Consider the following 27,701-nt stretch of genomic DNA (forward strand, 5'->3'; position numbering starts at 1 on the left):
CATGCGCACGCTGGCAGCGGTTGTGCCCGGGACTCAGCCTTGCGCGCGAGGGGCGGGGCCGGAAGCAAGTCTACGTCTCCCTGTTGGTAAGAGACGGAGGTTCCACAAGCCAGACAGACGTTCTCAGGCTTTTTTCCTCCGTTTCTCCGCTTCATCGTCTCCGAATTGCGTCACCATGGCGGACCCAGAAACTGAAGGCCTGCCAAGCACCTTCACCTCTTACATGGCGGAGGGCGAGCGGCTCTATCTGTGCGGGGAGTTCGCTAAAGCCGCCCATAGCTTCAGCAACGTGAGTCGCGCTCCGAACCTATCAGCCACCCATCACTGAGGTCCTGATGATTCCTGAACCACCCTATTGTTTCCATTATTCCACTGTTACTGATTGATGCACATCTGTGACAGATAAGCCCCTGTTTGGCCGTTTTCTACCAATTCCCACTTGCCTTCTGCCTGGTTGTTAGTAACCAACCTCTGTGTTAACACTGACCTCGTCTCCTACTTTTTTACTCAAATGTTTCGCGATTGGCCTCCTTCCTCAGTTTCCCGTAGCTGGCTGGGAGAGTGGCTGGGACGCTGCTTGCAGAAGTGAAGTCTGGCACACGGTTGCTTCTGGAAGGTGGTCAGTGAATAACTAACATCGTAAAACTTTACTGTAGTATAAATAGCTTCACTCGACCCTAAGGGGATTGAGTGCTATTTTAAGATACCAGGCGTACTGTTAAGTGGCAAGCTTATGGGGGAGGTGCTGTTATTACGCCATTTTGTAGATGAGGAAACTGATATAGAAGTCGAGTCACACGCCCAAGATCACTGAACTAACGAGTGGCAGAGGAAGGATTCAAACTCAGGCACTCAGACTTAACTGCTGAGGTGCTAACCACCATACTCTACTGTACTGTCTCCCAAATAAGCTTCTGTATGTTTTTATGACTGTTTCTTTTATAACAAATAGCCCGCTTGGTACAAAGTGAGTGGTAGGATAGCCCTGTAACCAGTCCGAAGGCTCCCCCTAAAGTCAAGCTTCTCAACTGCTACCTAGAGTCTTTTGGCCCTTTGCATCACCAACCACATCCTAAAACCAAAAATAATTGATCGGATGGGCCAACAATTAAGTTCAGGGGCCCTGCCCCGCGCATTCTCCTCTTTCTGGATCCTGTTTCATCCTGGAGAAGCTCAGGTAGTGAGAAAAGAACATCCTGGGGGCCTACAGCTTTAGGTGAGAAGTGGGCTTTTCTAGGAAAGAAAGTAGCCACTTCCTCTTCCTGGAAAAGTGGGAAGGTCTTAGACAGGGGCGGGTACCGTCTGATGCCTCAGGAAGGACAGTACACTGCAGACTATGGTAATGATCTTAAGAGAAGGGAGGACATGGGGAGGAGGGGAAGCATTTGCTGCCACTTTAGGGCCAAAATCACAGTTTCCATTTTCTCGGTACTTTCATCTTAACCCCCTGAAATAGTGATTCATTCTCAAATAAGCTATGTAAGAAGAGAGGGCACGTGGAATGGATAACCAAGTTGCAGATTGTCTAAAGCCCATTCTGTTAGCCTCCAGAAGGCTTAGCCTCCGAATAGTATTTTGAATGTGTTGTGCAGCCATTTACGGGCTCATGGTTGAATTTTTATGCACCAAACACCCTATGATTCTGAGTGGACTGGAGGCATCCCAGACACTAGGAGAAATTCCGAATATCCACAGGGTAGCATGTTCTCGCTTCTCAACCAGTGGTTTCCACGATAGCTTGTGATTTCACCTTGTTCCAGATGAGCCACATGCAGATAACCTAGTTGACTGAGCGGAGATCGGTGTGGCGCTGCTTTTAGTCTGGAAAGATCCAAAGACCTGTTTGCTGGCCTGTGGAGTCCCCTTGAAACTCTGGCAGGAGGGTTTGGGCTGCTGTGTCCGTTTCGGCTTCTTACCTCACCCTGCCTGGTGCCCGTTGATCTGAGTGGTTTCTTTCTCAGGCTCTTCACCTTCAGAATGGAGATAAGAACTGCTTGGTTGCCCGCTCCAAGTGCTTCCTCAGGATGGGAGAGCTGGAGAAATCCCTAGCAGACGCTGAGGCTTCACTCCAGGGCGACCCGACTTTCTGCAAGGTGACCGTAAGGGTGGGAGGACTCACTCTTTCTTCATCACTGCCACCGGCTGCAGCAGCCTCTGATTAGTACTGGTTGAAGAACCAGCCAGACTGCCTGGAGTCGATTGCCGTTTCCCTTCCTAGGTTACTTGCCTGGCTCTCTGCCCCTGTATCCCAACATTTATCCTCAAGCCAGGGACCCTTCTGTTCCACCACACCTGAGTCCTAGAAGGCCTCGTCTGCCCTCCTTGATTTGACTTGCTCTCATTTCAGGGGATTTTACAAAAGGCAGAGACCCTGTACACCATGGGAGACTTTGAATTTGCCTTGGTGTTCTATCATCGAGGCTACAAGCTGAGGCCCGATCGGGAATTCAGAGTTGGAATTCAGAAAGCCCAGGAGGCCATCAACAACTCAGTGGGAAGTGAGTGACCGTGAGGCCTCTGCCCTTATCCAGGAGGCTCCTGGAATCCTTAGGTTTGGGGGAAGGCCCGAGGTGCACTGGGTGGGCAGCCACCCCCGGAAGGGCTACAGGGAGTCCCAAGCGTGGATCTGGCCGCTCATGATTTCCTTGAGGATTAGGAACTGTCCACTGGGAAGACCAGTCCCCCGATCCGCTGTACTGCAGTGTCTGGTTCTCTCCAAAGCCAGATGAGAAGCACCATTTTACTCACCCCAAGACAGACGAGTAGGGCTTCTTTTGGCCTGGTGTCATAGGGTAGAATGAGGTCCTGAGCCCAGCCTTCCCCGGTCCCTGGCTTCCTCCCTTACCTCATACGCACCAAGGGCTGGCTCTGCCCATCAGCTTAGTGGGGGTGGGGGTGGGTGGAGAGCTTGCCACTGTGGGCGGCAGAGTGTGGAAGTGGAGAGCACCCCTGGTGCCCAGGGCCTGCTGTGGCCTTAGGCTAGTGGGGGCTGCCTGACTCCTAGGAGAGTGTTGAACCATTTGCTTGCTAGCCAGCTTCCACCATCCTCCTGCCAAAGGCAACTATTTCCACATAAAATATGTGATAGATTGTGCCTGGGGGCCCGGCCGACCTGAGCCCCAGCTTTTGTCCTTGCAGGTCCTTCTTCTATTAAGCTGGAGAACAAAGGGGACCTGTCCTTCATAAGCAAGCAGGCGGAGGTAAGGGCCCTGGCTGCTCTGACATCATCTCCTTCGGAAGGCAGAGGCCACACGTGCCTGAGGAGCACAGGAAGTTCAGCTCGGTGCTCTGTGATGACCTAGAGGGGTGGGATGGGGCAGTGCTGGGAGGGAGGGGATATAGGTATACATAGAGCTGATTCACTTCACTGTACTGCAGAAACTAACACAACACTGTAAAGCAGTTATACTCCAATAAAAAAACAAGTCTTAACGGCCCTCGTGCCTGGGAGTGATGAGCTCCTGGCCAGTGCGGGCAGTCATGAGATTCTGCCCCAGCTCCTGAGGGGTTTTGGGAGTGTAGCTGTTCCTGGACCAGACACACTCCATGGTTCTCAGCCCACGGAGGTCCTGGAGGGAGCGGTCTGGGATCACAGGCTCAGGGGACCTTGGCTGGGTGCTCCAGGCTCCTTTCTCAGGCTCTGTTGGGTATTGCTCCGTATTCCCAGAGCGTGAAAGCCCAGCAGAAGCCTCATCCCGTGAGAAAGCTCGTACACCATCCCAAGAGAGAGTCCAAGCGGAAGGGCTCGCTCAAGAGCGAGAAGACCATCCGACAGCTCCTGGGCGAGCTCTACGTGGACAAGGAGTATCTGGAGAAGCTCTTGTTGGATGAAGGTTTCAGACACTTTTTTTGCAACAGGGAACTCGGGGCGAAGGAAATCTGGGGTGGATGCTTAACGTATAAGCCAGAGGCAGAGCCTTTCAAAGGATATTTGCCGACACGTTCCTCTGGAAAGGTTTTGCTACCATTCTCATTTTACAGATGAGGAAACTGAGGCGTAGGGAGGTTAAGTAACTCAGTGACACGGCTCTCGGATTTGAATCCAAGAAGTCCAGTTTCTGAACCAGAGCTCTTAAGTGCTATGGTACCCTGGGAGGGAACGCCGAAGATTTACCACTGCGGTCCCCAGAGGGGGATCCCCTGAGCCTTCAGTCTGTACAGAGGGCAAAGGAATCCAGCTTGGAGGTGCTAGAAGGGAAATCCTAGGACCGTGGAACCATAATGTCCTAAAACCTCATCTTCTCTAATCCCTCCTTTTATTAGAGCCCGAATGGGGAGTAACTTGTCCAAGGTGACGAGCAAGCTAGTGGTGGAGTTGGCAGCAGAGCCCAGGCCTCCTAACCTCCAGTGCAGCACTCTTCCCACCACACCATGCTGGCAGGGAGAGGAGATAGGACGGAGCCTATTTCCTCATTAGACATTCATTATATGACTGTCTCCTATAAACATGGGTGGTGGGAGTGTTGCCATTAGCTATTGAGCCTGAGCAGGGGTCACCCTTGAAGCCAATGCCTTTTCTCCAGAACTGACTTCCCAAGGTCCTGTGTAGGATTCCCGGCAGGGTGCGTCTCAGGGGCAGCCTCACTGCTGGCACAACTCCTCTGTAACAGGCCTGGATGCTTCCCTCCCTGCAGAGGAGCTTCCATGGAAGGAAGAGGTGGCCGGAGCATTACCCAAGTGGCCTTGCAGCTTTGCTCCCAGCTCTGACCTCTGGTTAGGCAGGTGGGCAGAGCTCGGGCATGCCCCTCCGGGTCCCGGCTTGCACTGTCACACCTGGCACCTGGGGGCTTGCTTGTCACTGGCGACCTGGAGCAGGCTGTGCGTTTCTACTTTGTCTTCTGTGAGGACACAGCTTGAAATAAGGGAGCCGCGAGGGCTGGGAGCTTTTCAGAAAGCTGTCTACCAGCTGCTGCTTCTGCTAGCTCCTCATGTCTTGTCGTAAGGGGCCTATGCTCGAAGCCCTGTGCCATGAGAGTTCCTCAAGAAGGGGGCTATGGCCTCGTCTGGACCCAGTTAGACCCACTGTCCCACCCATGTGCTCTTGCTTTCATTACTGTCCCCCAATTCCAGGGAGAGGTCCCCACAGGGAGACCCTGAGCCAAGAGGAGGTGACTCCCCTTAGACGCCTCCCCACACCCTTGCCCACAGACCTGATCAGAGGCACCATCAAGCACGGCCTGACCGTGGAGGACCTCATCATGACGGGCGTCAACTACCTGGACAGGCGCAGTGACTTTTGGAGGCAGCAGAAGCCCATCTACGCCAGGGAGCGGGACAGGAAACTGATGCAAGAGAAGCGGCTGGGGGACCGCAAGCGCCGGCCCTCACAGGCGGCCCGCTACATCCTCAAGAGCCTGGAGGACATTGACATGTGTGGGTGGTGTTCTCAGAAGGGCGGGCCTGTGGCCAGGTGGGGACAGAGCCGCACGGCAGCAGGAGCCCCTGGCTTCGCTGGCCTGTGGATGGAATCTGGAGGGGGAAGTGGGCCCCCCTGTCATCCGGTGGGGGGGCTGCTCCCCGCTCCATATTGCCTCTCTCCCTTCCCAGTGCTGACCAGCGGCAGTGCTGAAGGCAGCCTTCAGAAAGCTGAAAAAGTGCTGAAGAAGGTTCTGGAATGGAACAAAGAGGAGGTGCCCAACAAGGACGAACTGGTTGGAAACTTGCACAGCTGCATAGGGAACGCCCAGATGGAGCTGGGGCAGATGGTGGCAGCCCTGCAGAGCCACAGGAAGGACCTGGAGATCGCCAAGGAATAGTGAGTGCCTGCAAGGGCTTGGAAGGCCAAGCGGCCGAGGCCTGGGGCGGGGGCTACGTCTCGGCCTTTTGCCAGGGCTGCTGGTGGCTGAGCTCCCACTTTCTGCCCTGCGTGCCTGAGGTGGATTCCCCCAGAGGGAGGAGCCACCTACCCAGGACAAGGGCACGCCTAGACTGTCAGCTTTTTTTTGCCACAAAAGGAAGGTAGTGGCCCCAGACTCCAAGAAGCTCCCAGTGGTTTGGCTCTTAGGGATATTTTTATTTTTATGTCATCTCCACAAGCATTCATCAACTCCAGACATGCCAGATGTTGCTAGCATTGCGAACACAGCAGTGACCAGACACAAGGCTCATTTCCCCGCAGAGATAAAACAAAAAGTGACACAGCTAATAAATTGCAACTGTGATAAGTGTCATAAGGAAAAAGTACAGGACCCGGTGCTACGAAAAGTGTATTCCAGGAGGACTTGACTGGGTGTTGGGGACACACTTGGCTTGTGGGAGGGCCCAGAGGTAGGCAGGAGGGGGCTTAAGGCCGAGAGGAGACTGGACCAAGCAGGTAGGGGTTGGATCAAGCAGGGCCTCGGAAACCATGGCACTGACTAAGAGCTTGGGCTTCGAAGTTGTACCTCCCAGCTGTGGGGCCTTAGGCAGGCACTTAACTAACCTCTTGCAGCCTGGGTCTCCTCTGTCAAATGGACAAAACAGTAGCCCTTACCCGATAGGGTAGCAGGGAGGGCGACATGCAGAAGTTTACATGAAGATCTCAGAACAGCGCTGCGTATCCGTGATGACTGCTGTGTTGGTTCTCGGGAACCAGCTCTTCCCGAGACTTGATGGCCCCTCTCAGGGGTACCATCGCTTTCTGGGCACCCTGGTTCTAACCTCTGGAGTCATTTGTGACCTTCTCTTGCCCGGTTCTACTCACCCCACTGTTCTGAGCCTCTCTCAGTCTCCCATCCTCCCATTTCTGTTTTAACTTTTGAAAAACTTATTTATTTATTTTGGCCACACTGGGTCTGAGTTGCAGCATGTGGGATCTCTTATTGTGGCACGCAGACTTCTTAGTTGTGGCATGCGGGGTCTAGTTCCCTGACCAGGGATCGAACCCGGGCCCCCTGCATTGGGAGCACAGAGCCTTAGCCACTGGACCGCCAGGGGAGTCCCTCCCATCCTCCCACTTCCTCTCAGGTCAGCCCTCACCTCTCCCTGCCTCGAGCTGCTCCCACACGTCACCTCCAGAGACATGCTGATTTTCACCTGTCGACTGTCCTTCCACTGCTGACACACAGGCCTTGGGCCCTCACCTCCTGCAGGTTAAAAGCAAATGCCTTCACTTGGCACTCAGGGCCCTCTCGGAACCCACTTCTGCACAGCCCTCCAATGTCAGTCCACCCTTCTGGGCCAAACCGGATCTCCTGAACACGCCCGGCACCTGTGTTCTCCCCCTTGCTCGTCCGAGTCCTAGAAGCCGTCCGTCCGTTCCCAGCTCATTTCTCACCTGCCCTCACCGCGCTGAGCAGGAATCTCACATGTTGGCCATTCCAGGAGTAGAAAACAAGCAAACAACAACCAGCTTTGGAGACAGACCTGAATTTGATTCCTGCCTTTGGCACTTAGAAGCAGTGTGGATTTGATTCAGTTGCTGACCCTTTCAGTTTCCTCATCTCTAATGAAGGCATAATAATACCAACTCATGGGGATTTTGAGGATTAAATAAGTATATACAGCACTTTGGATCCAACGTTCTCCCGTGCCCTAAAGACATAAATCTTTACTTCTTGCCTCCCTTCTGAGCTCCGGACCTGCATATGCAACAGAGTCCAAGGCGTTTCCACTTGGATGTCCCACAGGAGCCCCAAATTTAACATGTCCAAAGTGGAGCCCCTCATCGTCCTGCCAAATCTCTTGCTTCAGGGCCCCCTATCCGTGAAGGTGGCACTGGTGGCCACTCAGTCCCCAGGAAGGAGCCAAGGTGGCTTCCCAGACACCTCCCTCCCCTCACCGCTCACGCCAGCCCGCCGTGGCCCATCCACGCCTCCTCCTGCCATCAAGAGAACATTCCCCGGACTTCCCTGGTGGTGCAGTGCTTAAGGATCTGCCTGCCAATGCAGGGGCCACAGGTTCGTGCCCTGGTCCGGGAAGATCCCACATGCCGCGGAGCAACTAAGCCCGTGCACCACAACTACCTACTGAGCCCACGCGCCGCAACTACTGAAGCCTGTGTGCCTAGAGCCCGTGCTCCGCAACAAGAGAAGCCACAGCAATGAGAAGCCCGCACACCACGATGAAGAATAGAGAAACTAGAGAAAGCCCGCGCACAGCAATGACCCAACGCAGCCAAAATAAATAATTAATTAAAATAAAAATAAATTAAAACATTCCCTTCTCTCTTTCCCTCCCACAACTCAGTCCAGACCTTCCTCACTTCTTGCCTGTTTCCTCCGACCTGGGTTTCCTGCCGCCCAGCTGGCCCTTCTGTGCAAAACAAAGCCAGTGGTCGGGAGACAGTTCCAGCGCCCGGGTCTGCTCAGCTCAGACCGTCCTTCCTGACCTGACTTACCCTGACCTCGGTTGACCAGGCTCTCTCCGGGCCCTTGGGCATCCTGAGCCCTGGCCAGCACCTCTCGGCTCTGCTTCTGTTCAGCCTTCTCTTTTGCCAGCCCTTTCTTCGTCAGCTCCCTCCTCCCCATCCTTCAAATTGTAAAGAAGTGGTTTTTTCTTGGGGGAAGCCCACCATGTGCCCCAGAGTGACTTAGCAGCCCTCCTCGTGCTCCCTCTCCACACGCCGTACGTTTCTCGCCTGCCCCGTAGACCTTGGACTTTGCTACTCCCTTTCTCTTCCCAGCATCTGCCACGTAATGGGCATGTGATGCATGTGCGCTAACTGGCTGATGAAGCAAACAGAGGTGTTCCTTAAACAAGCTTAGTTCCTTTGCAACATCCACAAACGGGCCTCCAGTCTTTTTTTTCTTTTCCTTGGCTGCTCTGGGTCTTAGTTGCAGCATGTGAGATCTTTTTAGTTGCGGCATGCATGCGGGATCTAGTTCCCCGACGCGGGATCTAGTTCCCCGACCAGGGATCGAACCCAGGTCCCCTGCATTGGGAGCGCTGGAGTCTTACCCGCTGGACCACCAGGGAAGTCCCCGGGCCGCCAGTCTCACCCATGAGTCTCACTTGTGCGCCCCACGGGTGTCCTCAGTGGAATCAACCCTGCCCCCACCTCCAAAGCCCACCATCCTTCCAGGCGCAGCTCAAATCCCGACTTGTCTGAGCAGCTTCTTCAGTGACCCCAGCCCTCAATTCCTTTCTCTGATTACTCTGTGGATGACTGGATGGCAGGCTTTCTCAGTCCCACCACTGTCAAAGATAACAGTACACATTATTGTTATGAACAAAGTAACGTATTTCAACTTGTCTATTCACACCGGAAAAGAGCACCCACTCTGGAAGGGGAGGCTGACATCAGAGCAGTAAACGTGGCCCAGAAGCTGAAGAGAGAGGAGCTGAGGGGGCCTCAGGGAGGAGGGAAGGAAAAGATAGGACAAGAGGGGTGACTCCCTAGGCAGAGGGACAGGGCAGGGGTGGAGGGCTGGGGGAACGGCGGCTCGTGTGCTGGGCAGGGGGGCCAGGACCTGTGGGGAGTGAGGAGGGAGGACCTAGCCGGAAGGAGTGAGGGCCGATGAGGGCTTTGTTTTCACACCCATCCACGGCCTTGTGCTCGACCCAGAGCTGTGTGGTGCTAAGTCTCCCCACAGCCCTCAACACCACACTCCCTCGCTTCCCCAGGGCCGCGTTGAGATGCGTCCCCCTGGCCCCTTTGCAATGTATTTACCTACATATTTATGTGCACGTACACGTACATAGGATTTTTAAAACAGAAGTGACTCACTTATGTGGTTTTTTAAAAAAGAACGTGCCTTGGAAAGGAATGTCTCATTCTTCGAATAGCTTCATAGAAAGGTATTTCGGCACCCACAGTACGCACGTAGGTAACTGCATCGCTGCGGACAGACACTGAGGCTGTTCCCTTTTGCCTGCACACACAGAGCTTCGCTGAGACTGCAGACAGATGTGGGTATGTCCGCGGGTAGACGGATGGCTTGGTCAGGTTTGCATTTAAAAGGCAGCGCGGCCACGGTGGGGAGAGTAAATCAGAGCAGGGTTTCCTGGAAGACGAGGAAGTCTGCCACTGTGGGCCAGGGGCTGAGGGGCGAAGGGAAGAAGGGGAGCTTGCCTGAGAAGGGAGGGAGTCAGGGAGGGATGCTGAGGGAGGGGGCTGCGGTTGGGGGAGGGCTTTCTTGGTTTATTTGTTGGGAAGGAGGTATTTTTTAACAGATCCGAATGTTCATATGGTAATATGGTAATAGTAAAGAACCAGTGTAGGGGGGAGCGATTGCCTTTTCTTTATGGAAATACCTTTTTTTTTAAGGTGTAAATTTTTTTTACTGAAGTATAGTTGATCTACAATGTTGTGTTAATTTCTGCTGTACAGCAGAGTGATTCAGTTATAAATATATATACATTCTTTTTCATATTATTTTCCACCTGATTTATCATAGGATATTGAATATAGTTCCCTGTGCTATACAGTAGGACCTTGTTGTTTATCCATTCTATACATAATAGTTCCATCTGTTAACCCCAAACTCCCCCTCCATCCCTTCCCCCCCCCATTTATGGAAATATATTCATCACTTTTCTGATGACACGTGAATACTGAAAAAAAAATGTAGATTATGTGGATAAATTAAAAGTTTCCTTCATACTCTCATTTCCCTTGGGCAGTCACTGTTAATAGTTAGATTTAGATTCTCCATTTCTTTTTAAAATGCCCGCTTTTTAATTTATTTACTTATTTTTTGGTGGTTTAAAACAACGCACTTATTCTCTTATAGTTCTGGGGGTTGGCTGTCTGAAGGCAGTTTCCCTGGCCATAATCAAGGTGTTGGTAGGGCCACACTCCTTCCAGAGGCTCTGGGGAGAATCTGTTTCCTTGCCTTTTCCAGCTTCTAGAGCTGCAGTTACTGCACTCCCGGGCTCGTGGCCCCTTCCTCCATTGTCAGAGCTTTGAGCACAGCTTCTGCTTCAGGCCCGCACATTCACTTTTAACACTTAATGGGGCAACGGACGTTGTATGTGCTCCCATAATCTGACTTTTTAACTTAATATATCAGGGACTTTTTTCGTACACAAAAAATTGCACTGATTGAATTCAGATTGCTTCCACTGTTTATTACTACAAACAACACTCTATTGAGTGTCCTTGTTACATTATATTCTGGAGGTGAATTCCTAGAAGGGGAGTTGCTGGACCAAAGGGATATCTTTGCAAGCTGTTGCCTGTTTGCCCTCCGGAAAAGTCCCGATAATGTCCGTTCCCGGCCACAGGGCTCAAGAGGGCCTGGGTACCGCAGCCTTGCCAGCCTGGGCATCGTCCCTCCAACTGGCCCGTCTTTGCCTTCTTTTCAGTTTCCGTAGTGCCTAGAATGGCCTTGTCTTGCTTCTTCCCCACAGTGATCTTCCTGATGCCAAGTCCAGGGCCCTGGACAACATTGGCAGGGTTTTTGCCAGAGTTGGGAAATTCCAGCAAGCCATTGACACGTGAGTGACCCGGGACTGTCCCCTCCCTACTCTGGGGCCAGGACATCCCACCCTCCCACTGGACTCCCAGGCTGGGGCAGGATGTCAGGCAAAGAGGCATCAGAAGACCAGAGTTTGGCTCCTGGCTGTGCTCAGCGACCAGGGGCAAGCCACTTTGTAAACTCTGTGGCTCATCAGTTAAATTAATTAATAGAATAGAATCATTATTTTCTCCAAATTTCCCAGTGACAGGAGTCACTGAGGACACTTGTTAGGCGTATGAATTCCTGGGCCTCTCCCCTGGAAATTCTCATTCTCCAGGTCTGGGTTAGAGCTCAGGAATCTGACTTTAACAAGTACTCCAGGTGACCCTTACTTTGGGCAAGTTCAGGACCAGGTGGACCACTGACTTCTGGGAGCCCTTCAGCGGTTATTCTGTCCGTCTGTGCAGTCACATGGGGTCACTGGGAATGGAGTCTGAGCTCTCCAGAGGGCTTAACTTCTGGACTTTCCATGTCCAGCCCTGGGGCTGGTGACCTGCTCCAGTGGGGTGACTCAGCCCCAGGGAGACTCGGGAGCGGGCTTGACCACACAGAGAGAAATTGTCCTTCAGGCCTTCGTGGTTTGACTGGAATAGACTTGATCACCAGAGCCTTCTGTTCCACGTCATATGGTTTCCCGATTGGCCCCTGGTGTCTAGCTGCCAAAAGACACAGGCCTGTGAGTGTTTACCTACCCACTTGTATCTTTCTTACATTAAAATACATATATTTCTTTTAAAATAAAAGTTTAATACATGTCAATCCCAATCTCCCAATTCATCACCCCCCCACCCCCGCCGCTTTCCCCCCTTGGTGTCCATACGTTTGTTCTCTACATCTGTGACTCAATTTCTGCCCTGCAAACTAGTTCATCTGTACCATTTTTCTAGGTTCCACATATATGCATTAATATACGATATTTGTTTTTCTCTTTCTGACTTACTTCTCTCTGTATGACAGTCTCTAGATCCACCCACGTCTCTACAAATGACCCAATTTCGTTCCTTTTTATGGCTGAGTAATATTCCATTGTATATATGTACCACATCTTCTTTATCCATTCGTCTGTCAGTGGGCATTTAGGTTGCTTTCATGACCTGGCTATTGTAAATAGTGCAGCAATGAATGTTGGGGTGCATGTGTCTTTTTGAATTATGGTTTTCTCTGGGTATATGCCCAGTAGTGGGATTGCTGGGTCATATGGTAGTTCTATTTTTAGATTTTTAAGGAACCTCCATACTGTTCTCCATAGTTGCTGTATCAGTTTACATTCCCACCAACAGTGCAAGAGGGTTCCCTTTTCTCCACACCCTCTCCAGCATTTGTTGTTGTAGATTTTCTGATGTTGCCCATTCTAACTGGTGTGAGGTGATACCTCATTGTAGTTTTGATTTGCATTTCTCTAATAATTAGTGATGTTGAGCAGCTTTTCATGTGCTTCTTGGCCATCTGTATGTCTTCTTTGGAGAAATGTCTGTTTAGGTCTTCTGCCCATTTTTGGATTGGGTTATTTGTTTTTTTAATATTGAGCTACATGAGCTGTTTAAATATTTTGGAGATTAATCCTTTGTCCGTTGATTCGTTTGCAAATATTTTCTCCCATTTTGAGGGTTGTCTTTTCGTCTTGTTTATGGTTTCCTATGCTGTGGAAAAGCTTTTAAGTTTCATTAGGTCCCATTTGTTTATTTTTGTTTTTATTTCCATTACTCCAGGAGGTGGATCAAAAAAGATCTTGCTGTGATTTATGTCAAAGAGTATTCTTCCTCTAAGAGTTTTATAGTGTCCAGTCTTACGTTTAGGTCTCTAATCCATTTTGAGTTTATTTTTGTTTATGGTGTTAGGGAGTTTTCTAATTTCATTCTTTTACATGTAGCTGTCCAGTTTTCCCAGCACCACTTATTGAAGAGACTGTCTTTTCTCCATTGTATATCCTTGCCTCCTTTGTCATAGATTAGTTGACCATAGGTGCGTGGGTTTATCTCTGGGCTTTCTATCTTGTTCCATTGATCTATATTTCTGTTTTTGTGCCAGTACCATATTGTCTTGATTACTGTAGCTTTGTAGTATAGTCTGAAGTCAGGGAGTCTGATTCCTCCAGCTCCGTTTTTTTCCCTCAAGACTGCTTTGGCTATTCGGGGTCTTTTGTGTCTCCATACAAATTTTAAGATTTTTTGTTCTAGGTCTGTAAAAAATGCCATTGGTAATTTGATAGGGATTGCGTGGAATCTGTAGATTGCTTTGGGTAGTATAGTCATTTTCACAATATTGATTCTTCCAATCCAAGAACATGGTATATCTCTCCATCTGTTGGTATCATCTTTAATTTCTTTCATCAGTGTCTTATAGTTTTCTGCATACAGGTCTTTTGTCTCCCTAGGTAGGTTTATTCCTAGATATTTTATTCCTTTTGTTGTAATGGTAAATGGGAGTGTTTCCTTATTTCTCTTTCAGATTTTTCATCATTAGTGTATAGGAATGCAAGAGATTTCTGTGCATTAATTTTGTATCCTGCTACTTTACCAAACTCATTGATTAGCTCTAGAAGTATTCTGGTGACATATTTAGGATTCTCTATGTATAGTGTCATGTCATCTGCAAACAGTGACAGTTTTACTTCTTCTTTTCCAATTTGTATTCATTTTATTTCTTTTTCTTCTCTGATTGCCGTGGCTAGGACTTCCAAAACTATGCTGAATAATAGTGGCGAGAGTGGACATCTTTGTGTTGTTCCTGATCTTAGAGGAAATGCTTTCCATTTTTCACCGTTGAGAATGATGTTTGCTGTGGGTTTGTTGTATATGGCCTTTATTATGTTGAGGTAGGTTCCCTCTGTGCCCACTCTCTGGAGACTTTTTATCATAAATGGGTGTTGCATTTTGTCAAAAGCTTTTTCTGCATCTATTGAGATGATCATATGGTTTTTATTCTTCAATTTGTTAATATGGTGTATCACATTGATTGATTTGCATATATTGAAGAATCCTTGCATCCCTGGGATAAATCATGGTGTATGATCCCTTTAATGTGTTGTTGGATTCTGTTTGCTAGTATTTTGTTGAGGATTTTTGCATCTATATTCATCAGTGATATTGGTCTGTAATTTTCTTTTTTTGTAGTATCTCTGGTTTTGGTATCAGGGTGATGGTGGCCTCATAGAATGAGTTTGGGAGTGTTCCTTCCTCTGCAATTTTTTGGAAGAGTTTGAGAAGGGGGTGGGTTTAGCTCTTCTCTAAATGTTTGATAGAATTCACCTGTGAAGCCATCTGGTCCTGGACTTTTGTTTGTTGGAAGATTTTTAATCACAGTTTCAATTTCATTACTTGTGATTGGTCTGTTCATATTTTCTATTTCTTCCTGGTTCAGTCTTGGAAGGTTATACCTTTCTAAGAATCTGTCCATTTCTTCCAGGTTGTCCATTTTATTGGCATAGAGTTGCTTGTAGTAGTCTCTTAGGATGCTTTGTATTTCTGTGGTGTTCGTTATCCTTTTTCATTTCTAATTTTATTGATTTGAGTCCTCTCCCTCTTTTTTTTTTTTTTTCTTTTTTTTTTGCGGTACGCGGGCCTCTCACCGCTGCGGCCTCTCCCACCGCGGAGCACAGGCTCCGGACGCGCAGGCCCAGCGGCCATGGCTCACGGGCGCAGCCGCCCCGTGGCATGTGGGATCCCCCCGGACCGGGGCACGAACCCGTGTCCCCTGCATCGGCAGGCAGACTCCCAACCACTGCGCCACCAGGGAAGCCCCTCTCCCTCTTTTTCTTGATGAGTCTAGCTAATGGTTTATCAATTTTGTTTATCTTCTCAAAGAACCAGCTTTTAGTTTTATTGATCTTTGCTATTGTTTTCTTTGTTTCTATTTCATTTATTTCTGCTCTGATCTTTATGATTTCTTTCCTTCTGCTAACTTTGGGTTTTGTTTCTTCTTCTTTCTCTAGTTCCTTTAGGTGTAAGGTTAGATTGTTTATTTGAGATTTTTCTTGTTTCTTGAGGTGGGCTTGTACAGCTATAAACTTCCCTCTTAGAACTGCTTTTCTGCATCCCATGGTTCAAGAGGGTGGAGTAGCCCGGCCTCCATAGGTTTTGGATCATCGTGTTTTCATTGTCATTTGTCTCTAGGTATTTTTTGATTTCCTCTTTAATTTCTTCAGTGATCTCTTGGTTATTTAGTAATGTATTGTTTAGCCTCCATGTGTTTGTGTTTTTTTACCTTTTTTTCCCTGTAATTGATTTCTAATCTCATAGTATTGTGGTCAGAAAGTATGCTTGATATGATTTCAATTTTCTTAAATTTACTGAGGCTTGATTTGTGACCCAAGATGTGATCTATCCTGGAGAATGTTCTGTGCGCACTTGAGAAGAAAGTGTAATCTGCTGTTTTTGGATGGCATGTCCTATAAATATCAATTAAATCTATCTGGTCTGTTGTGTCATTTAATGCTTGTGTTTCCTTATTACTTTTCTGTTTGGATGATCTGTCCATTGGTGTTAGTGAGGTGTTAAAGTCCCCCACTATTATTGTGTTACTGTCCATTTCCTCTTTTACAGCTGTTAGCAGTTGCCTTATGTATTGAGGTGTTCCTATGTTGGGCGCATATGTATTTATAATTGTTATATGTTCTTCTTGGATTGATCCCTTGATCATTAAATAGTGTCCTTCCTTGCCTCTTGTAACATTCTTTATTTTAAAGTCTATTTTATCTGATATGAGTATTGCTACTCCAGCTTTCTTCTGATTTCCATTTGCACGGAATATCTTTTTCCATCCCCTCACTTTCAGTCTGTACGTGTCCTTAGGTCTGAAGTGGGTCTCTTGTAGACAGCATATATATGGGTCTTGTTTTTGTATCCATTCAGCAAGCCTGTGTCTTTTGGTTAGAGCATTTAATCCATTCACGTTTAAGGTAATTATCAATATGCATGTTCCTATTACCATTTTCTTAATTGTTTGTTTTTGTAGGTCCTTTTCTTCTCTTGTGTTTCCCACTCAGAGAAGTTCCTTTAGCATTTGTTGTAGAGCTAGTTCGGTGATGCTGAATTCTCTTAGCTTTTGCTTGTCTGTAAAGCTTTTGTTTTCTCCATCGAATCTGAATGAGATCCTTGCTGGGTAGAGTAATCTTGGTTGTAGGTTCTTCCCTTTCATCACTTTAAGTATATCGTGCCACTCCCTTCTGGCTTTTAGAGTTTCTGCTGAGAAATCGGCTGTTAACCTTATGGGAGTTCCCTTGTATGTTATTTGTCATTTTTCCCTTGCTGCTTTCAATAATTTTTCTTTGTCTTTAATTTTTGCCAGTTTGATTACTATGTGTCTCAGCGTGTTTCTCCTTGGGTTTATCCTGTATGGGACTCTGTGTGCTTCCTGGACTTGGGTGGCTATTTCCTTTCCTGTGTTAGGGAAGTTTTCGACTATAATCTCTTCAAATATTTTCTTAGGCCCTTTCTCTCTCTCTTCTCCTTCTGGGACCCCTATAATACAAATGTTGTTGCGTTTAATGTTGTCCCAGAGGTCTCTTAGGCTGTCTTCATTTCTTTTCATTCTTTTTTCTTTATTCTGTTCCACAGCAGTGAATTCCACCATTCTGTCCTCCAGGTCACTTATCCGTTCTTCTGCCTCAGTTATTCTGCTATTGATTCCTTCTAGTGTAGTTTTCAATTCAGTTATTGTATTGTTCATGTCTGTTTGTTTGTTATTTAATTCTTCTAGGTCTTTGTTAAACATTTCTTGCATCTTCTTGATCTTTGCCTCCATTCTTTTCCCGAGGTCCTGGATCATCTTCACTATCATTATTCTGAATTCTTTTTCTGGAAGTTTGCCTATCTCCACTTCATTTAGTTGTTTTTCTGGGGTTTTATCTTGTTCCTTCATCTGGTACATAGCTCCTGCCTTTTCATCTTGTCTATCTTTCTGTCAATGTGGTTTTTGTTCCACAGGCTGCAGGATTGTAGTTCTTCTTGCTTCTGCTGTCTGCTCTCTGGTGGATGAGGCTATCTAAGAGGCTTGTGCAAGTTTCCTGATGGGAGGGACTGGTGGTGGGTAGATCTGGCTGTTGCTCTGGTGGGCAGAGCTCAGTAAAACTTTAATCCACTTGTCTGCTGATGGGTGGGGCTGGGTCCCCTCCCTCTTGGTTTTTTGGCCTGAGGCATCCCAACACTGGAGTCTACCCGGCTATCTGGTGGGGCTAATGGCGGACTCTGGGAGGGCTCATGCCAAGGAGTACTTCCCAGAATTTCTGCTGCCAGTGTCCTTGTCCTCACGGTGAGACAGAGCCACCCCCTGCCTCTGCAGGAGACCCTCCAACACTAGCAGGTAGGTCTGGTTCAGTCTCCCCTGGGGTCACTGCTCTTTCCCCTGGGTCCCGATGCAGACACTACTTTGTGTGTGCCCTCCAGGAGTGGAGTCTCTGTTTCCCCCAGTCCTGTCAAAGTCCTGCAATCAAATCCCACTAGCCTTCAAAGTCTGATTCTCTAGGAATTCCTCCTCCCGTTGCCAGACCCCCAGGTTGGGAAGCCTGACGTGGGGCTCAGAACCTTCACTCCAGTGGGTGGACTTCTGTGGTATAAGCGTTCTCCAGTTTGTGAGTCACCCACCCGGCAGTTATGGGATTTGATTTTATTGTGATTGCGCCCCTCCTACCGTCTCATTGTGGCTTCTCCTTTGTCTTTGGATGTGGGGTATCCTCCTTGGTGAGTTCCAGTGTCTTCCTGTCGATGATTGTCCAGCAGCTAGTTGTGATTCTGGTGTTCTCACAAGAGGGAGTGAGAGCACGTCCTTCTACTCCACCCTCTTGAACCAATCGCTGTATCTTTTTATAATAAAACGTTTTATAGTATACGTGCTTAATGTTAAAATATTAATTTGGAAAATATAGAAAAGTAAAAGAAAAAGTCTTCAGTCCCACCACCCAAAGACAAGTACTAATTCTAATCCTGCTCTTACTTTTATTGATATTTTGTTTTTTCATTCCAGTCTTTTTTCTGTGTTGATTTTCTCTTACATGTGCTTAATAATATTCTTAAATGTTATTATGTTATTTCAAATCCTGTTTTACAAACATTATTTTCAACCCTTGCATCATCAAAGCCAGTCCCATAGATGTACCAAAATAACTTTGGTAGTTTAAAAATATGTGAATGCTTGTTAGCTCCACCCCCGTTTCTAAAAGGACTGGTAGTTGGAGAACAGTTTTTCTTCTGCCACCAGTAGGAAGCCCGGCCTCCTATGGCCGAGTGCAGGGCCTGAGCGGAAGGAGCCGACCCTGGTTCTTGTGTCCCCAGATGGGAGGAGAAGATCCCTCTGGCCAAAAGCACCCTGGAGAAGACCTGGCTGTTCCACGAGATTGGCCGCTGCTACTTGGAGCTGGACCAGGCCTGGCAGGCCCAGAATTATGGTGAGAAGTCCCTGCAGTGCGCCGAGGAAGAAGGGGACATCGAGTGGCAGCTGAACGCCGGTGTTCTGGTGGCACAGGCACAAGGTATGGGCCCCATGAGGACCACCCTACGTTTCCCATGTCAGGGCCGGGAATCCCGTGGCCTGAACTTACCATCCCAGTGTATCCCTGCGCTGAGAGTTCCGATTCTGAGAGTGGGGCTAAACCCCTGCATTTTGACCAGCGTATGTAGTGCCTAGTTTAAGCTAAGCTCAGGTAGGGCTTGGGGGCCCCTGAGAGCTGCCCTGCCCTTGAGGAAGTCATCTGCAGACCAGCACAGTGTCATGTGGTCATGAAAACAGCTCCACTCCTCTTGCCTCGGTAGCCTTTACGTGTGCCTTCTTGTACCTAATCACCACGCAAGCCAGGGATGGAGGCATCATTGTCCTCTTATAGTTGGGGAAACGGAAACTCCACGGGGTTCAGCAGATTGCCCCAGGTCACGTGAGGGAACTTTTTAGGGTGATGGAAAAGTTCTAAAATCGGGTTGTGCTGATCATTGCACAAGCCTATAAATTTACCCCAAATCATTGAACTGTATACTTTCGAACGGGTGCATTTTATACTAAGTGAATTACATCTCAATAAAGTTGTTAAAAAACAGCAAGGGGCAGGGGTGAGGAGGAACAGATGAAACAAGATTGGTGATATTTTGGTATTTTGAACAATTTTTAAATTTTATATTGGAGTATAGTTGATTTACAATGTTGTGTTAGTTTCAGGTGTACAGCCAAATGATTTAGTCACACGTATACATAGGTCTGTTCTTTTTTCAGATTCTTTTCCCATATAGGTTATTACAGAGCACTGAGTAGAGTCGCCTGTGCTGTGCAGTAGACCCTTGTTGCTTATCTGTTTCATATGTAGTAGTGTGTATATGTTAATCCCAACCTCCTAATTTATCCTAATTTATCTCTCCCCCCAACCTTTCCCCTTTGGTAAGTTTGTTTTCTAAGTCTGTGAGTCAGTTTCTGTTTTGTAAATAAGTTTATGTGTATCTTTTTTCTTCCTGCGGTTTTTTTTTTTTTTTTTTTTTTTTTTGCGGTACACGGGGCTCTCACTGCTGTGGCCTCTCCCGTTGCGGAGCACAGGCTCTGGATGCGCAGGCTCAGCGGCCGTGGCTCACGGGCCCAGCCGCTCCGCGGCACGTGGGACCTTCCCAGACCGGGGCACGAACCCGTGTTCCCTGCATCAGCAGGCGGACTCCCAACCACTGCGCCACCAGGGAAGCCCTATGTGTATCATTTTTTAAGCTTCCACATACAAGTGACGTCATATGATATTTGAAGCTGGGTGATGAGTAATGGGGGCTCGTGATACTATTCCTCCGACTTTTCTGTATATTTGAAATGTTTCATAATATGAACTTAAAAAACAAATAGCTTACAGTAATAAGCAAGCAGTGGAGCTCGGGCTTCTAATCGCTGTGCTGAGCTGCCCTGCTCCGGGCACACAGCTGACCCCAGAGAAGGAGGAAGCGTGATAGGTGCTCTGATCAGGGGCCTTACCACACATTCACTTATTCACATCACAGATGCTTACCTGGCACCTTCTAGGCACCAAAGCTGGGCATACAGTAGGGAGCAAAACTGGTAACTATCCTGCCCGCATGCCTGAGGAGTAACGTTTAAGCAGAAACATTAAGAATGCAAAGGCACCAGCTGTTCCAAGATCTGAAGCCAGAACTTTTCAGCCAAAGGGACCGCATTTAGGGAGGTGGGCAGGAGTCTGGCTGATTTAAGAAACTGAAGGAGATCAGTGTCAAGCTGCTGGGGGCCAGGAAAGTCTGGAGAGAGGAGGCTGGTGAGGGGCCAGATCCACAGGGCCTCCTGGGCCTCGTTACGTCTTGTAGATTCTTTCCTAAAAACATAGAGAAAACCACTTGAAAACTGTAAACTGGGGAAGACATGGTTACTGTGTCTTTTCCTAGAACTCTTTCCTGTTCCTGTGAGGACTTTTCTTTCTTTGTCTGTGCAGCAGGGCTTGCGCGATCCTAGTTCCAATCGAGTGCAGCAGCCCGAGAGCCACTGGGTTGTAGAGGCAACACAGCCGAGCGGGCAGATCTTGGGCTCTGGGCCCTCCTGGCAAATGCCACCCTGTGCCTCAGTTTCGTCCTCTGTAAATAGGGATGATTATATCAATAGTAGGTACCTAGAGGGTCGGTGTGAAGAAATAAGGTAATACTTAGGCGTGTAAGCACTTAGAGCTAGCATATAGCGAGCACTCCAGAAACACTCATTTCTTCCTTCCTGCCCTCTCGTCAGCTTCCCGTAAGTGTTTCTAACACAGATGAGAAACAATTACAATCCTTAGAAAAGTCGATTTATGGCTCAACGAAAATGTAAATATAAATGTATAGATTTGTGGATACACAGAGGGGGGAAAAGAAGAGGAAAAGGGCCCCCAGAATGAAGCTAACTCCAGGTTATAGATTCAGTTAAAAGGAACGGCCTTTACTGCGTCACTCCCGTAAGTTTTATGACTCCTGTTCCGACCTGCGGTGTCCGAATGACATCGACATTTATTCAGGGTGGTCTCTGAGGGATTACAGTGACTTTCCTTCTTTTCAAATGTGTTTGAAAAAGAAATATGTATTGACCTCATTCACTGTGACTCCACAGACTTTCAGAACTATATTAGAATTGCTTTTCAGATATAAGGCCTTTTGCCGTTTGACTTATGGACACAAGGCCCTTCTCTCCCCGGGGATCCCAAAGCAGTTCATGGGGAGGGGTGGATCTTGGGGTCCTCAGTGATAAGAGGAAGCAGTGGTGTGCAAAGAAAGTGGAGTGTGGTGTTCCCAGACCCTGGCAGGTGAGCACTTTTCTCCATCCTTCCTGAAATTAACCTCTTTTCAAGGGCAGTCAATCAGTCCATAGGCCGTCATCCCTGGCCCAGCACTAACCTGTCCGGTGAGTGAGCTCGGGGGAGCTGCCTCCTCTCTGGGTTCGGATTGTACCAGCGTGGGCATTGATGTCCCAGCCGCTGGCCCACGAGTCACAGCCAGCCCGTCCAGATGTGTTTGGTCTCCACAGTGTTCTTAACAAATTTGAGTGAACATTAAAAAAAAAAAAAAAAAAAAGATCTTTTCTGGAACAATCTAAAGGTGGGGCAAGATGGAGTTGTCCCCCTGGAGATGCATGATGTGGGCACAGACCCCTTCCCTCACTGACTCTTTGCACCTGACATCCAAGGCTCAGCTTCTCAGGTTCTGGTCCTTAGCGGTGAGGACCAGAAATGTCCTGGGTGGGGACCCAGGAATGTCTGGAAAGGGTGGTGCTGGGAGGCCCAGATGCTGCCCGCCTGGGGCTGCTCCCGAGGGCCGCTGGCACCTGCAGGGCAGCCGCACCGTGCAGCACACAATGTCACAATCTACCTGTCTCCCTCGTGCTCTTCAGTGAAGCTGAGAGACTTCCAGTCGGCAGTGAACAACTTTGAGAAGGCCCTGGAGAGAGCGAAGCTCGTCCATAACAGCCAGGCACAGCAGGCCATCATCAACGTGAGCCTCTTCCCCGCTGGGCCGGCTCTGGGGCTGGGTGGGCCCCCCGGGCTCTCAGCCCCAGATATTTCTCACCCCCCAACCGCAGGGCACATTCTGGGTAGGGCAGTGGCTTTCCACTGTTACCGCCATCAGTTTATACAGCAGCCCAGCCAGTGCCCATGCTGTGAACTTCTCATTTTGGGGCCATGCCTTGCAGCGCAGCTTGCAGGATCTTAGTTCCCAGACCAGGGGTCGAACCCGCACACTCGGCAGTGCAAGCTCGAAGTCCCAGCCACCGGACTGCCAGAGAATTCACCTCAATACACATATTTTTCTTTGAAAAAACAGACAAAAAATAGAAAGTTTCACAAAACATATTTACCTTTACTATGTACGCTATTTCCTACTCTGTTCTATTTTCTTTTCATTCCTTTTCTTTAATGCCGGCTGAGCCCTTCTAAGCACATTTTAGGACTTGCGGTTTGAAAAGTACCAGCCCCCCCATCCCCCGCCCCCCCCCCAGGAGTCAGTAAGAAATCAGCGTGATGGCCTCACCCACTTCCGCTGCTTCGTCAGGCAGCCATTTAGAGTAAAAGGAATTAAAAGTAAGTAAAAGTTATGGTTCAGTTCCTCGGTCACACCAGCCATGTTTCAAGTGCCCAATAGCCACGTGAGGCCTCTGGGTACCACACGGTGCAGATCTAAAGTCTTCCCATCACTGCACCAAAGGTGACGACCGTGGTCCCGGCCCTCAGGAAGTGGGGTGTCTACAGGAAGCTTAGAACGCAATGCCCTCGTTCCTGACCCGTGCGACAGGGACCAGGGGATGCAGCGTGAGAGCCTCAGTGGGTAGGCAGGGCTGGGCCTTTCCCCTCAAGGAGGGTTTGAGGTCGCCTTGGAGGCTGGGCAGGTTTTGAAAGGAGGCAAAGAGAAGCGCCTGTCAAGCCAAATGGACCCACGGCCCTAAGTGGCTCCTCATGGGATCAGGCCCCTGACCTTTCACCCCCCGGAATGGCATCTCCAGGCAGGAAAGCATACGAGGGGGGCAGACCAGCGCTGCACAAGAGAGTCCAGGCCCGGCAGACGTTTCCTGAGTGTCTAGTGGTGTTCTGCCCTGGTGGGGGGGTCAGGGGGAGGGCTGCGACGAAGAGGGCAGAGTTGCCCTCAAGATGCGCACAGGCTGAGTTCCAGGTCCCCGGGCGTCCTGCAGACACCGTGGGAGCCCCCCGGAAGGCAGGCCAGCCCCCAGCCACAGGGTGTGGCTGAGTCCCTTCCGTGGCTTGCTGCCTGGCTGAGGGCTGAAGGGCTTGCCTTGTCTCTTTTACGCTGGCTGAAGCCAAGAGAAGCTTTAGGTAAAAAGGTGGGACTCAGTAGACAGACGCAACCCCCCAGAACAGGCCTGAGCCCGAGGGAAATGAGTTTGAGTTGCCTGCAAGCCGCGCTATCTCTCATACCACTTAGTGTGGGGAGTTCCAAGTGCATAGTATCCACTAACCTCAGGGCGGCAGTCTTCAGAGGAGCCAGGGGAAAGGGGAGGGGGCAGGGTTCTGCACAGCCCTGCCTCCTGGCGCTGGGGCTTGGGTGGGGAAACGACAGGTCACACGGGGTTAAGAGAGCTCACCAGCTCCTCTGCCACCCACAGGCCCTGGACGATGTCAACAAGTGCATCATTGAAGAGCTGAAGAAAACCAACTACAGGGAGATACTCAAAGATAAGAAGGAGAAAGGTGAGTTCTGGGGCCCCGAAGACGGCAACCTCAGAACGCTCCCTCTGCTTTCCTTCTGGCAGTCTTCGCCATGCTTTCCTGCCATTCCTTCGGTCGGGAGCTTGGCACTGCTCACCAAGTATTCTGATTTCAGTGCCGCCACCAACCCCAGCCTTTCTTGGGACAGGAGAGGGAGACCTCGGGCTGGGGTCAGAACCCGTGCTGTCTGCCCTATTTCTTCAGTACTCCCGTATTTCTTTAATCAATTCATCAACTATTTGTTGAGCGCTTGTCACGTGCCAGGAAGGTGTGAGATTTGGGAGGAGACAGAAGCTCGGTCCCTGCCCTGGAGGAGCCCACAGCCCAGTGGGAGAGCCAGGCAATTAGAGTTGCCAGCGACCAGGGCTCCTGCACCGGAGCCTGCTGTGCAGGGGGACAGTGCTCTGCTGTGAGGGCCCGGGCAGGGGCGCTCCCAGTTCTGTGGGGAGGTAGGGGATGCTTCCAAGAGGGAGAATCTTCTGCTTCAGGCTCCAAAAGATGCCCAAGCATTTTCCAGATACAAGATGGAAGGTTGAGGGCATTTCCGGTGGGAAACAGCAGGAGCAGACACAGAGGTGGAATGACAGTAGCTTACACTGTGGGGGCTCTTAACCACTGGCCCGACACTGGGTTAAGCATTAGACAGAATGATCTCACTCGGTCCTCACCACCTAGGAGGTAGGTACTGTTTTGGGGGCACTGGAGCCTGAATGATCTGCCCACGTCACACAGCAGTCTGACTCAGAGCCACACGCTCCCCTGCTGCCGGCAGCTGGTCTTCAGGGCCAGCAGTGGGCAGCGCAGGGGTCGGGGCAGGGGACCCAAGGGCCAGCTGAGGTGCATAGGTGGCAGGGCTGTGCTCCTGCTGGCCGGTCTAGCCCTTATCACATTCTTTCTCCCGAGGGCTCCAGGGAGTAGAGAGGCCTTTGATCCCCCGCCTTGCTCTAGGCTGTCTGACTGGCTCCCATGAAAGGAGTGAGGGAAGAGGAAGTGGCTGGGACTCCAGGCCCCACGGAGTCGACAGGGACCAGGGACGGGCCCCAGAGGGGCAGGGATGATAAGAGAAGCTGACCCCCACTCGGTGCTTCCTGCATGCCAGGCGCTCGTCTAAGCTTTATACATACCGACTCCTCTGATCCCAGAGCACTAAGAAATAAGTATTCCGTGCTTGATTTTACGGGTGTGGACATGGAGGCAGAGGGGTTAAAGTCCCACAGCGGATTCCAGTCTCCAGCAGCCTACCCCTGGAACCCATGCTTTTCCCACGCTTGTGCAGTTTCTGTCTGCCCCTCTGAGGGGCCCTCCCTCCAGCCAGATCGCAGTAAAGGGTAGCTGGGGCTGGGGCTCCGGGCTCCTCGGGGGACAGAGCCCCTTGCAGGCACCGAGGCTGAAACCCTCTCTGATCCAGGTACAGCAGCGGGAATTTGGGCACGGGGTTTCTGGGCACCTGAGCAGGCAGATGACAGCCTTTTATTATCCAGCACCTGCCACGTGGTGGCCAGATCCCCTCAGAGAAGATCTGCCTCTGCCTCCACACACCTTTGGAACTGCGCTCAGAAGCCACAGAAGCAATAATGTGAAGGGTACAGCAGGGAAGTGGCAGACGCTCCAAGCATCCTCCTCCCTTGGCCGACGGGGTGCTGGGAAAGGCATCCTGAAAACTCCTCCGGAAGGCCCTGAGGCCGGCCGCTGCTGGGCACTTCCTTTCCCGGACAGCAGGTGGCAGCATTGCATGTGTCTTGGCCAAACCACGTCATTTTCCTGCTCTGAACCCAGAGCCCCTATAGGCGGCTTAGAAACCAGGACTTCCAGGAAGTGGAAGGAGACTCAGGAAGGGATTGGTAACTTTTCTCTGTAGCTGGTAAAAACAACGAGCAAAGATCCCTTGGGTTGTAAAATTGCTCTCCATCCGAACTTCCACCACAATCTGCTCACATTTTTACGGGGAACCTCCCAACAAATGATGAATATGCTTCCCAGGGACGAAGGGAAATGCAGAATGGGCATGCTGGAGGAGAAGCCTCTGTCCTTTCCCAGCACCTGTGCTAGTTCTCGTAGGGAAAAAGAAAGAATGTGGTCTGGGGGCAGACTGTCCTGGGTTCAAATCCTGGCTCTGCCAGTTATTTATTTGCAATGTAACCATCGTGTGTGATTTCCCCTTTATCAATCTCAGGTCCCTCGACTGCAAACTCGAATCAGTAACACTGTGCAATTTTTTTTTTTTTTTTTTGCGGTACGCGGGCCTCTCACTGTTGTGGCCTCTCCCGTTGCGGAGCACAGGCTCCGGACGCGCAGGCTCAGCGGCCATGCCTCACAGGCCCAGCCGCTCCGCGGCATGTGGGATCTTCCCGGACCGGGGCACGAACCCGTGTCCCCTGCATCGGCAGGCGGACTCTCAACCACTGCGCCACCAGGGAAGCCCCACTATGCAATTTTTTGATGACTGAACGGTATAATCTGTGTTGCTCACATGATGCCAGGAACAGAGCTGGTGCTCAGTAAATGATGATCCCTTTTCTCATTTTGGAAAGGGGTGCTGTCTCTTAGAAACACAGGCCCCCACAGGCTGGGGTTCCCCCAGGCCCGGAGACGGACAAACTTCTACCTTTCTTCCCTCCTTTCTCTTGTTTTTCAGAAGATGCCACTACGTTGGATAGTATAACAGTGATGGCAAAGGAGAAGGAAACGATGAGAATGAGAGATGAACCCGAGAAGGTCACCGAGAAGGTGATGAAGCAGTGCGAGCAGGAGCAAATGGAGAGTGAGAAAGAGACCGAAGGTGACTTGTCTAAGGAAACCCTGGGGATCACAGCTAGTGGACCAGAAGAACATAGGCAGAGAGAAGAAGTAGAAAAAGCCAGCCCCTCAAGGAGAAAAGGACCAGCTGCGATGGAGGGAGGTCCAGGAGATGTTGCCGAGGGACAATCTGGAGAAGCAGGCAGGAAACTAACAGCAGTGAACAGAGGGGAAACAAGAGAAATTTACAGGAGGCCTTCAGAACTGGACCAAAACCTCTCAGAAGAATCAAGCACGAGGGAGTCCGAAGGACTAGAGTAGACACTTTCAGAAATCGGCAGAAGAGGGTCCAGAGCACTGGGGAAAACAGAATCGGGAGAAATAAGAGAACCGGAAATAACAGAAAATTCTGAAAAAATGGAAAAAGATGAAAAGGAAGACGAATGAAGCCATCGAGTAGGCATTACGATCAGGAGGCTGGTGTTCACAGGGACCACGGAGATCTTATTAAACTGGACCTTCAAGCTGAGATTTGTCTCTAATAGGAAAACATGTGGACTGGGTCCCACAGGTCACCTCTGTCTCTTTCTATTACTGTTTTCCCTTTAAATGTGCATCTTTCACTCTTACAAACCCTGAGTCTGTCATTTTGCCTCCTTACCCCCACCCATTCTCAGAAGAGCCTTAGAGAATGAATGAGTGGGCATGGGGTACCACTTTCCAAGCAGAACTCTGATGTTCTGATTAGGTGAGAAACACGGAGACCCCCCAAACAAGGCCTGACCCAGAATGTGACCAAGGTGTGAAATGCGGTCCTCCTCCCCAGGCCCTGTGCAAGGACCTCATGGAAGAAATGAGAAAGGTGCTAAGAAGAAAGGGTTTCAGGAGAGTGAAGAAACGGACGAGCTCCAAGGAGCTCAAAAAGCTTAAAGGGGGGA

The 27,701-nt window shown here is 49.7% G+C and overlaps 1 protein-coding gene across 1 annotated transcript; it reads left to right on the top strand.

Annotated features, from left to right (window-relative positions):
- The first annotated feature begins 50 nt into the window (after nt 1-50).
- Nucleotides 51-27,396, top strand: ODAD4 (outer dynein arm docking complex subunit 4). The gene is made up of 12 exons (XM_067716270.1): nt 51-289; nt 1,962-2,093; nt 2,348-2,498; nt 3,139-3,200; nt 3,668-3,833; nt 5,149-5,373; nt 5,548-5,755; nt 11,272-11,358; nt 18,650-18,846; nt 22,200-22,300; nt 23,925-24,009; nt 26,663-27,396. Exons 1-12 carry the CDS (start codon nt 176-178, stop codon nt 27,082-27,084), a joined length of 1,950 nt encoding a protein of 649 aa, XP_067572371.1. The 5' UTR covers nt 51-175; the 3' UTR covers nt 27,085-27,396.
- The last annotated feature ends 305 nt before the right edge of the window (nt 27,397-27,701 follow it).

This window comes from Pseudorca crassidens, chromosome 19 (genome assembly GCF_039906515.1).
Source record: "Pseudorca crassidens isolate mPseCra1 chromosome 19, mPseCra1.hap1, whole genome shotgun sequence".
Classification (NCBI taxonomy): Eukaryota; Metazoa; Chordata; class Mammalia; order Artiodactyla; family Delphinidae; genus Pseudorca; species Pseudorca crassidens.